This window comes from Gymnoscopelus microlampas (assembly GCF_963454915.1).
Source record: "Gymnoscopelus microlampas genome assembly, chromosome: 8".
NCBI lineage: Eukaryota > Metazoa > Chordata > Actinopteri > Myctophiformes > Myctophidae > Gymnoscopelus > Gymnoscopelus microlampas.
The window spans coordinates 13,783,648-13,796,224 of NC_139945.1; the positions used below are offsets into that span (position 1 = coordinate 13,783,648).

Here is a 12,577-nt window from a genome sequence, read left to right on the forward strand (position 1 = left end):
GTTCCAGGCGTTAGTCGGGACCCATTAAGACCTGGAACTGTGTCATTTTTAGATTTGAGCTAAAAAGCATTATTTTACACTTTGGGCTATTCAAAAATAGCAGATATAAAAGCTCATAGCGCGGCACCGAGTGCCGCGCTATGAGCTTGTAGATCTGCTATTTTTGAAAAATCTTGAAAATGTGTGCAAATCTTTGAATATGTATATTTTTAAAGCGAACATTTTTAACTCAAATCTTTGCTTCTGGGGGGTCCCTGGAACAAGATATTTTGATGGGGGTCCACGGCCAAATACATATCATTGTGGGGGTCCTTGACATGAAAAAGATTGAGCACCACTGATATAGAAACATACGTTTTTCAGAAAACTGTTGAGATTTAGGAGACATGTAGAATTGGCTTCAGGTCTCAATGGGTTAATAAACCTCTGGCACACAATGTGTTAAAAAAAAAATAAGTTAATACTATGGAGATAAGAGGTTTCTGCCCGACAGCGACACTATAACATTAATATTAAAAAAAATAATGTACAAAAGAAATGTCATGGTATTTTCTTACTTACTTTAAAACCTTGAATTTTTTTTATTTATTGTGATACTGATGAATAGGAGCCAGAACACAATGGATAGATTAATCATTCAAATAAACATGATCTATGTATGCCCATAAGTAGGCCCTGATCCACGGCTCTATTCCTCTTCCCCTGTGCGTGAAACTGACATTTTATTATTATCATTATTTGTTACCACAGTGCATTATTGATTTCTCTGCCTGGGAGGCCCCTCCCTTGACATCTGTCAACAACAGCCTCACCACCTCTATTATAATTGAATACATTTCAATCATTTTCTTTTTTTCCATTAGCGAACGATTTCATTTGATTGTTTCTCCTGTTTCGAGGCTCCCTGAAATGTTTTTTTTTAACCCATTGATACCTGGAACGCATCTGTGTCACTTTAGATGTCTTTGGGCTATTCAAAAATAGCAGATCTACAAGCTCATAGCGCGGCACCGAGTGCCGCGCTATGAGCTTGTAGATCTGCTATTTTTGAAAAATCGTGAAAATTATTTTTTAAATATTTTTTTCCGATTTTTTTTTTTAGGATTTTTAAAATGTTTAGAAGCGGCCTCAGGTCTTAATGGGTTAATCTTCCAATTTTACGCCACTGACAAAAGCATAGTCTTTACTTGAAGGTAATGTTTTTTTTTTAGGTCTATAATCCTAAGGATTCTAGCCATCTATCAGCGACACATTTCAACTTAGTTGAAAAGGAGAATGCAGGGTTCCCTGCAGGGGAAAACAATAACATAGTCTAGCTCAGTGGTTCTCAAACGTTTTCATGTCGAGGACCCCCAAATTGACACTTATTATCTCGCGGACCCCCATTTGAAAAGATATGCATGCCAGGGACCCCCATAAGAGAAGATTTATACGGCTCCAGCAGTGATTCTGAACCATTTTAATTTCAAGGACCCCCAGATTGACATGCATTAGGGCTTACGGACCCCCATTGAATGGTATTTCTATCTCTGGGACTCTTTCTAACTCTGAGAGTGTACAAATGGAACCAAATGGACCCGTAAGGGTCCAATTGGTTCCATTTGTACACTCTCAGAGTTACAGACCCTCTAGGGTCCATTTGGTTCCTAAGTATCCATCCTTTAGCTGGGGACCCCCTGGAACTCCCTCACGGACCCCTCGGGGTCCCCGGACCCCACTTTGAGAATCAATGGTCTAGCTGTTACTGGAGGGGGGTATGTTCCCACGCAAATTTGAGATTTATTTTAGATGAAAACGAAGAACATTTAAAAACAAGACCAGGAGACCTGGTTCTGCCAGACCCAGAATAACCGAGGTCCCTTTTATGCCCATGTATGGACGAAATGGACCGAGGTCCCTTTTATGCCCATGTATGGACGAAAGAGGGACAAAGCCTCATGTAGGCCGACCCCTTGGGTCTGGCAAAAAAGGGATATTTACTTGTGACCCATAAGAATGGGTCCGCGACCCCCCCCCCAAAAAAAAACAACCATTGTTTGTGTAAACACTGTACTAGACCAGTGGTTCTCAAACTTTTTCGTGTCAAGGACCCCCTAATTGACACTTATTACCCCGCGGACCCCCATTTGAAAAGATAAGCCAGGGACCCCAATAAGAGAAGGTTTTTACGGCTCTCTAGCAGTGATTCTCAACCATTTTAATTTCAAGGACCCCCAGTTTGACCTGCATTAGGCTACGGACCCCCATTTAATGGCATTTATACCTCCAATTCACATTGTAAAACCAATGTTAATGTAACTCTGAGAGTGTACAAATGGAACCAAATGGACCCGTCAGGGTCCATTTGGTTCCATTTGTACACTCTCAGAGTTACAGACCCATAAGGGTCCATTTGGTTCCTGTCCATCATCTAGCTGGGGACCCCCTGGAACCCCCTCAAGTACCCCTGGGGGTCCCCGGACCCCACTTTGAGAACCAATGTACTAAAGAATCCGGGGCTCAGCCCGGCATCAAACCTTACCGGTCATGTAGCACTTGATCTCCTGGTTGTTGCTGAGCGGGTTGTTGCTCTTGAACATGTACAGGTTGAAGGGCACGATGTGGTTGCCGTTGAGGCGCGACCACACCTCGTGGTCGGGCGTGGTCCAGCGGCCCGCCAGCACGTCGTAGTCCCGGCGGCCCATGTGCACCAGCCGGCTCAGCGGCTCGTACAGACCCCCCTGGTAGCCCACCACCAGCTGGAGGCCGGGGTTGGTGTCCAGGTACACCTCGCCGAACGCCGTGTGGAGCACCTGTTGGTTCAGAGGGTAGGGAAACGTATGTTTAACTCACAGCACTGGTACTGTACTGTAGATTTAGATGTAGATTTCGAAAGCTTGTAGATCTGCTACTGTACTTTTGATGCTTGTGTGACGCTGTAGTATACGATCAAGTAGGGGCGCTAATTTACGAATAAACACAAAAAGTTTTTAAAAAATCACACCCAGTGTGAAGTGGGCGGTGTGTGGTCATCACAACATGACTCACTTTAAAAAAAGAATGATTAACTTTTTTTAAAGTCCATACTGCTATTCATAGGGCTGCACATGTGTCATGTGTTTCGCTAGCCAATCACATTCCTGAATTTGCAAAGTCAGCCAATCACATTACAGTTAGTGGTGATGACACTAGCTGTAATGTGATTGGCTGATATGAAAAAAGTATCGATTTGCATTAACAATGGAAGGGTTAGGGGGTATACAAATTTTTTGGTCGGTGTCCAAAACTCACTTATAGGGGGCGGCTACACCGCCCCAAAAATGGAGATACAGTACAAGGTTTCTTGCGAGCTTGCAGATCTGCTATTTTTGGCTAAAGTTCTCCTCAGAAAAGGGATGCTAGGTTTCGAGCGGTTATGGTAAAAAGAAAAATCATATCACATAAAGATTTGGCAGACCCCCTGTAGTAACTCTGAGGACCCCCTAGGGGTCCCGGACCCCCTGTTGAAGACCCCTGCTGTAAACTGGGAAAAAAAAACTTTTTTTTTTCTTTTTTTCAAAAGGGTCAAGAGGGCAAAGGGCAGGTGCTCTAGCACCACCTATAGAGTCTATCTGTGCACGTCCCTGCCCTCCACCACCGCACCTGCTTGATCATGATGCCCGAGCCGCTGAACACGGCCAGCGGCGTGCCGATGTTGTCGCACGCCACGTAGAACTCGTCTCCGCTGCTGAGCTCCATGGCGAACAGGTGTCCCTGCAGGTCGTAGTAGAGCGAGGTGATCTCGGAGCTGGAGTGGTTGTACATGTGGGTGACCCGCGTGGGGCTGGACAGGTCGGCGTAGAAGAACTGCAGGTGGTGGCCCATGCTGGACTTGCTGGACACCCGCCTGCCCAGGCCGTCGTAGCGGTATCTGTACATGTAATAAAAATTAAAAAAAAGGGTGTGTAAACGGTTAAATCCTGCAGTGGTGGAAACAGTACTACAGTACGTACTTGAGTAAAAGTATCAATACTGCAATGTAGAAATACTCCATTGTTCCATGAGTAAAAGTGTGAAATTAAAAATGTGCGTGAGTAAAAGTATTGGCATAAAAATGTACTTAAAGTACAAAAGTAAAAGTACTCATTATGCAGAATGTCCCATTTCACAAGTTTTTTTTTAATTATATTTTGAAAATAGCAGATCTACAAGCTCACAATGCGTCACATCGCGACGCATTGTGAGCTTATAGATCTGCTATTTTCAAAATGGCCAAAATATATATAGGGCTGAAGTGGTTAATGTACGTTTTGTAATAATAATCAAAATCTACAAAGTAACTAGTAACTAAAGTTTTCAAATAATTGTAGTGGATTAAAAGTACAATATTTGCCTCTGAGATGTAGTGGAGTAGAAGTAAAAGTACTGAAAATGGGAAATACTCCAATAAAGTAAAAATACCTCAAATACCTCATTGTTGATCTTGTAGATGAGCTATTTTCACTATGTTTGCACGACACAGTTGTCCAACAAAGTATAAAATAACACTTAAGTTTATACATTTAAAAAAAAAATGTATAAACCACGCTTCTCGATTATTCCATTAAGACCGGGAAACACATCTGTGTGTAACCACATAAGCCATTATTTTATACTTTGGCAATTCAAAAATAGCAGATCTACAAGCTCATAGCGCTATGAGCTTGTAGATCTGCTATTTTTCTTTAAATCGTGAAAATGTGTGCAAATCTTTGAATATATATATAATCTTTTTTAAGCGATTTTTTTTTACTCAAATCTTTGCTTCTGGGGGGGTCCCTGGAACAACATATTTTGAGACGGGGCGGTCCGTGGCCAAATACATATCATTTTGTACATTTTTTGGGTACATTTGTAGAATCCCCAGAAACAAAGAATTGAGTTACTAATGTTCGCTTTAAGAATATATAAATTCAAAGATTTGCAGAAATTTTCATGATCTTTAAAAAAAAAATAGCAGATCTACAAGCTCGTATATCTGCTATTTTCGAATAGTCAAAGTATAAGATAATGGTTTAAGTGGTTAAAATCTAAAATGACAGATGCTTTCCCGGTCTGAGTGGGTTATTCAATGAATTGGTAAGGTAATCAATAGAATAATCGCTTTAACCCATTAAGACCTGGAACTGTGTCATTTTTAGATTTGAGCTAAAAAGCATTATTTTACACTTTGGGCTATTCAAAAATAGCAGATATACAAGCTCGTAGCGCGGCACCGAGTGCCGCGCTACGAGCTTGTAGATCTGCTATTTTTGAAAAATCGTGAAAATGTGTGCAAATCTTTGAATATATATATTTTTAAAGCGAACATTTTTAACTCAAATCTTTGCTTCTGGGGGGTCCCTGGAACAAAATATTTTGATGGGGGTCCGTGGCCAAATACATATCATTTTGGGGGTCCTTGACACGAAAAAGATTGAGCACCACTGACATAGAAACATACGTTTTTCAGAAAACTGTTGAGATTTAGGGAGACATGTAGAATCGGCTTCAGGTCTCAATGGGTTAAAGAAAAGAAAAAAAACAACCCTAACCTGATGCTCCAGCCGCTCGCTCTGTTGTAGACCTTGACCAGCAGGCCGGCGGAGTTGTAGTCAAAGAAGTCGTTCCCGCGCTGCCTGAGGAAGCCGTCCTCGTCCATGCGGTACAGCACGTCGCCCAGGCGCGTGATGCGGTCCCGGACGTCGTAGCGTAGCGGCGTGAGCCGGGCGCTGTTCCCGGGGCTGAGGAGGTGCAGGTTTCCGTTCAGGTCGTAGCTGTACCGCCACAGCGGCTTGTCGTTGACCGAGACCACCTGCAGCTGTCCGTCGGCGTCGTACTCGTACGTGTAGCGCGTGGTGTTGGCGTAGGGCCCCACCTTATGGTTGATAAGAATCCATTGAATGCTTTATTAGAGGTTTGGCAGGAAAAACTTGAAAGTGAAAAAGTACAGTTCACAGTGGCGTGCACAGACATTTTGAGGGGCAGGTGCTCAAGTAAATTATACTTTTTTTTGGGTTTACTTGGTCTGCTCTTTTTTCCCTCTACACCTATACCTCTTTGCCAAAAAATAGCAGCTTGTAGATCTGCTATTTTTGGCTAAAGTTCTCCTCAGAAAAGGGATGCTAGGTTTCGAGTGGCTAAAAATAAAAATCATATCACATAAAGATTTGGCGGACTCCCTGTAGTAACTCTGAGGACCCCCTAGGGGTCCCGGACCCCCTGTTGAAGACCCCTGCTGTAAACCTGGAAAAAAAAAGAAGTTTTTTTTCTTTTTTTCGAAAGGGCACTTCTGGTCAAGAGGGCAAAGGGCAGGTGCTCCAGCACCACCTAGAGTCTATCTGTGCACGTCCCTGACAGTTCAACTACAAGGCAGTGGTGGGAAAAGTACTAATGTTTTACTTAAGTAAAAGTATCAAATCAATACTGCAATGTAGAGCTAGTACTCCGTTACAAGTAAAAGTCTGGAATAAAAAATGTACTTGAATAAAAGTTAAAAAGTATTGGTATCAAAATGTACTTTAAGTACCAAAAGTAAAAGTACTAAAATGTTTGAAAATAGCAGATCTACAGTACGAGCTCACATCTGCTATTTTCAAACAGCCTTGGTTAGGGGTAAAGTGGTTAATGTATGTTTTATAATGTAATCATTTATATCTGCAAAGTAACTAGTAACCAAAGTTTTCAAATAACTGTAGTGGAGTGAAAGTACAATATTTGGGACTGAGATGTAGTGGAGTAGAAGTAAAAGTATAGACAATTGGAAATACCCCCAGTAAAGTAAAGGTAACTCAAAATTGTACTTAACCCATTAAGACCTGGAACTGTGTCATTTTTAGATTTGAGCTAAAAAGCATTATTTTACACTTTGGGCTATTCAAAAATAGCAGATCTACAAGCTCATAGCGCGGCACCGAGTGCCGCGCTACGAGCTTGTAGATCTGCTATTTTTGAAAATTCGTGAAAATGTGTGCAAATCTTTGAATATATATATTTTAAAGCGAACATTTTGAACTCAAATCTTTGCTTCTGGGGGGTCCCTGGAACAAAATATTTTGATGGGGGTCGGCGGCCAAATACATATAATTTTGGGGGTCCTTGACATGAAAAAGATTGAGCACCTCTGATATAGAAACATACGTTTTTCAGAAAACTGTTGAGATTTAGGAGACATGTAGAATCGGCTTCAGGTCTCAATGGGTTATGTACAGCGCTTGAGTAAATGTACTAAAAGAGTACCACCTGAAGGTACTCTTTTAGGTTGTTTTTTTGAAGGAGAGTATAGGGCTTTTTTACCTTCAGCTCCTTGGCCACCACGCGGCCCATGTTGTCGTACTGCACCATCATCCAGTACATGAGCGAGCGGAAGATCTCGTACTGCACCTCCTTGACGCGGCCGTAGGCGTCAAAGTGCTTGGTGTGCGTCATGACGGCCGTGGTGATGATCTGGTTGATGTCGTAGTAGATGACGCCGAACTTGCCGAACTGCTCCGTCTTGCCCGACACGTCGTCGTAGCGGTACAGGTCGATGGGCAGCGGCGTCTCGTTGACGACCGCCTGCATGCTGGTGACGCGGAAGCTGTTGTCGTAGACGTAGTCGAAGCGGGCGTTCACCATCCCTTCCTCGCTGAAGCGGAAGATCTGCCGGTCGATGAGCGGGCCGATCTGCCGGTAGCGGATGGTGCAGGCGAAGCCCTCGCTCTGCAGGTTGACCGTCTTCAGCATGCCCGCCGCCTCGTCGTAGGAGAAGGCCACGCGCGTGGTGTCGTACAGGATCTCCAGCAGCTTGGACAGCTTGCCGTACTTGTAGACGACGCGGCGGCCCGTGCCCATGAAGGTGGTCTGCAGCAGCTGGCCGTCCTCGCTGTAGTCCTGGAAGTAGGGATGGGCGATATTAGCGATTTCGCGATATATCGCGATATTTCATTTCGCGATACTGTATCGATACTCCAGTATCGATACCGCGATTTTTTTGAATTTTTTTTTCAGATACAGGCTTTATGAAAAACATTCTAAGAACCTATCACAGATCTGCAGCTACCCAATATGTAGTGTATATATAAACAATATGTAGTTGTGATATATGTATATATCGCAATATATCGCAATATGTCGCAATATGTCGCAATATATCGCAATATGTCGCAATATGTCGCAATATATCGCAATATGTCGCAATATGTCGCAATATATCGCAATATATCGCAATATGTCGCAATATATCGCAATATATCGCAATATATTGCAATATCGTGATACGACCCACATATCGTGATACGTATCGCAATATAATCGTATCGTGACCCAAGTATCGTGATACGTATCGTATCGTGAGATTGTTGCCAATACCCATCCCTACCTGGAAGACCGAGGCGTTGCCCTCGGGCGGCCGGTAGGCGTTGCGGTAGTAGCCGATGGAGCGCGTGGTCTCCAGGGTCTGCCGGGCCACGTTGGGCATGGTCACCGAGGAGAGGCGGTCGTTCTTGTCGAACTCGAAGATGTACTGCCGCTGGCTGTAGAGCAGCAGCACCATCGACTGTGTGGAGAGAGTGAAACGGTTTCTTTAATGCTTTAAAACCCATTAAGACCTGAAGCCGTTTAAAAAAAAAAACTTGTGTTGCTTCATTCTTCTCAAACATTTTCATAATTGTCAAGGACCCCCAAAATTATGTATGTATTTGGCTGCGGACCCCCATCTCAAAAAATGTATTCCAGGGACTCCCAGAAGCAAAGATTCGAGTTTAAAAATGTTCACTTTAAAAGAATACATATATTGAAAGATTTGCACACATTTTCACACATTTTCCAAAAAATAGCAGATCTACAAGCTCGTAGCGCGGCACTCGGTGCCGCGCTACGAGCTTGTAGATCTGCTATTTTTGAGTAGCCAAAGTGTAACATAATGCTTTTTTTTTAGCTCAAATCAAACAAGGCCACAGATGCGTTCCCGCTCTTAAAGGGTTAACTTGGACATAATTGGATCCATGCAACTGCATTGGGAGACAATGTAATATCTGATGTGCTCTTTTCTCGTTATGCCTCTCATTCATCAGTCCCCCCCCCCCCCCCCCCCCGCCCCAGCGGACGCCCGTTTAAAGATCGCCACAAAATAATACCCCCTTTATAAAATAACTATAGCAATGATGCCGCTATAAAACTATACAAGGGGAAGCGGCCACGGGTCAAACATAACTCAAAGTAGTTTTTAATGAGTGGCTCTGCACTGTTACCTGAGCACTTTCACAGTGCACAGTTATTCAGTCAAAATGTGGATGGGTTTTATAGGGTTGGCGATGTACACGGGATTGGGCCGTACGTGGCACACGGCCAAATAAAGGACAAACAAAATGTCAAAACGCACACAAGCACAAATTAGGCATGCAGGTCCGAGTCCAACCCAATCCAATTCACGTCTTGAAAGGGAGGCGGCTCATATCCCCCTGACATTAACCCCTTAAGACCGGCAGCGCTACGAGCTTGTAGATCTGTAAAAAAAAAAAATATTGTGAAAATGTGTGCAAAATCTTTGAATATCCCTTGAGTCCCTGGAACAACATATTTTGAGGGCCAAATACATATCATTTTGGGGGTCTTTCCTTGCCATGAAAAAAGTTTGAGGACCACTGATATTATAGCAACATCATTCTTTTCAAAAAAACTGTTAGGATTTAGAAGACATTTGTAGAATCCCCCAGAAGCAAAGATTTGAGTTAAAGTGTTAAAAAAATATATATATTCAAAGATTTGAACAACTTTTTCACAATTAAAACAATTATAATAGCAGATCTACAAGCTCGTAGCGCGGCTATGAGCTTGTACTGTATATCTGGTATTTTTTAATAGCCAAAGAAATCAAAAAAATGACATTCCCGGTCTTAACGGGTTAAGATGTCAGTAAGAGATTGGTTTCAGAAGCACGCCGGCAGGGCTTCTTGTTCCATGTTTGCTGAATCTTTTGATCTGCACAGCATGACGGCGCTAGAAGTTTTAACGAGTCGCCAGGCTCCATAAGCAAATAAATGATGTCTTTAAATCATTTCTGGGGCTGTCACAACACGCTGCCAACGTCTCCTCGCTTAGTGGCGGCTGTAAAATTGGCTTCAGACTATTAACAGGGTGACTCGCTGCCGTTTTTGTATTAAATGTTAAACCCATAGAGCCCTTTTAAATGTCTTCCATAGACATCTTTCCTTTAATTGGAGAGCAAGAAGGCGACATATCACGCCATTGTTCTATTTTTGGGGCCGAACACAGCGGCTTGGCAAACTGGGTTAACATTTACAACACACACTGTAATGTGTGTGAGATGCAACAGACACGCTTTTTATCACATTTCTGTAACTGAGCCTGAAGATGACTCGAGGATTAACCCCTTAATCCCTTCATGCCTCGTTGGCCCTGTGGCACCAGGGTCCCACAGGGCTCCATTCTAGGTCCGCTCCTTTTTTACCCGCCCCTACCTACGCCATATCTCCTTGCCGGAAATAGCTGATCTACAAGCTCACAAGATCTGCTATTTTCACCAAATGTTCACCGGAATAGGGACACTACGGTTCATGTGGTTAAAAGATAGCTTTTGGAGTATACAAGCTTCCATTGCTATACCCTATATAAAGTATGTATTCTACAGTATCTCACTTAACACCATATCCTCACGTGCCCTTTTTCATTTTCTCTCTTACCCTACAGTATCAACACCAGGAGTCAGTTGCACCACCTCACACTAAGTTCAAACTTAGCCTAGTTTTATAGCTTTAACCATTCAATCCAGGGAGGCATCTCTGTCACTTTAGATTTCTTTGGAGTGCCGCTCTATGAGCTTGTAGATCTGCTATTTTTGAAAAATGTGTGCAAATCTTTGAATATATTTATACTGTAACTCAAATCTTTGCTTCTGGGGGTGCCTGGAACAAAAACTATGTTACAAATGTTTAAAAAAAAATAGCAGATCTACAAGCTCATAGTGCGGCACTCGGTGCCGCGCTATGAGGGGGTTCCAGGGGGTTCCCAGCAAAATTAGCTAATAACCACCACACATCCATTTATACGTTGGCTATTCAAAAATAGCAGATGTACAAGCTCACAGCGAGCTTGTACATCTGCTATTTTTGATAGTAAAAAAATATCGAAAATGAAGGGGGGCCGCAATCGAATACATATAAATTTGGGGGTCCTTGGCGTGAAAAAGTTTGAGAACCACTGCTGTACACTGTACAAATTGTGAAAATTTGCGCAAATATATATATTTTTGTAAAGCAAACATTTGAAACTCAAATCTTTGCTTCTGGGAGGTCCAGAATTTTGAGATGGGGGTCAGCGGCCAAATACATCATTTTAGGGGTCCTTGAGATGAAAAAGTTTGAGAACCACTGATATTATAGTTATTTTCAAAAGAACTGTTAGGATTTAGAAGACATTTGTAGAATCCCCAGAAGCAAAGATTTGAGTAAAAAAAAAAGTAGCCAAAGAAATCTAAAAATGATACAGATGCGTTCCAGGTCTTAATGGGGTTAACTTCTCGTTCCCACAAAGTACGTTCCATTACTGCCCCCGCTCTCGATGCTTCCTCACCTTTTCCAGGTAAGTGTAGCTCCACGATTTACCATCGGCAAAGATCTGCGAGACGATCCTGCCGTTCTGGTCGTACTCCATGCGGACGGACATGGTGCCTCTCTGGATGCCCGCCACGTGCCCGCCGGCGGAGTAGGTGACATTGACGCCGTTCAAGCGACTGCTGGGTGCCCAGAGCGTGGGGCGGCCCGCGTGGTCGTAGTGGATCCGTAACGTGAACTTCCTGTGGTCGTCGTAGACCTTCTCCGTCCTGGTGATCCGGTCGAAGTCCAGTGACAGCAGGTTCCTGTTATGAACCTGCGTGATGACGAGAGGGAAGGAATAGAATTAGACACGTATAATATAACATCGCGGTCGGGTGGAAACCTTGGATGTCCAAAACCGCTACTTTTCAGGAAAAATGAATCTGTATTCCAATGGATCCAATGTAGTTATTATTTAGTCCTGTTGTTACTTTTCATTGGTTCAATATTTATGAAACCAACAGACACACAAACACTGTCACTTTTAATTGCAACGTTTTTCAAAAGTAGCAAAAATAACAAATCTACAAGCGTCGCACTGGGATACAGTATGTTGGGAGCTTGTAGATCTAGATATTTTGGCAACTTTTACATGACAGACGAAGTAGGGCATGACTTCACCAGAAAACATAAGTTGAAATATGGATATACAAGGTTTCTGCCCGACAGCAAGGACATACAGTATCATATCTGAGGTTTATGTATTCCTCCGACAGAGAATAAATACCGTTGAAAGTTTGTGGTTTGTGGTTTTTCACTTTCAGCACAATGCTATTTGGAAGCAGAGAAAATTGAGCAGATTTTCTATCTCCAAAAGTGATTATTTCATATTCTCCTTTTAATAGTTTTTAATTACAACCATAGAGCCGTATCTCAGGAGTGCAGGAGCCATTGAAGTGATGAAATTACGAAAATTACCATATCTCTTTGTTTGTACAAAAAAAGAAAGAAAATTCAGCAGAGTCTTAGTGGGAGCCTGCCTATTCATGCAAGAAACATAAGAGTCC

At 42.8% G+C, this 12,577-nt stretch overlaps 1 protein-coding gene across 1 annotated transcript in view; it reads right to left on the reverse strand.

The window, feature by feature from the left end:
• Positions 1-12,577, reverse strand: part of tenm4 (teneurin transmembrane protein 4) — a 359,498-nt gene that overhangs the window by 32,001 nt on the left and 314,920 nt on the right. The window contains 6 exon segments of the mRNA XM_084064566.1: positions 2,522-2,792; positions 3,622-3,889; positions 5,532-5,854; positions 7,273-7,848; positions 8,336-8,512; positions 11,548-11,844. Coding sequence (XP_083920692.1) covers positions 2,522-2,792; positions 3,622-3,889; positions 5,532-5,854; positions 7,273-7,848; positions 8,336-8,512; positions 11,548-11,844 — 1,912 coding nt within the window.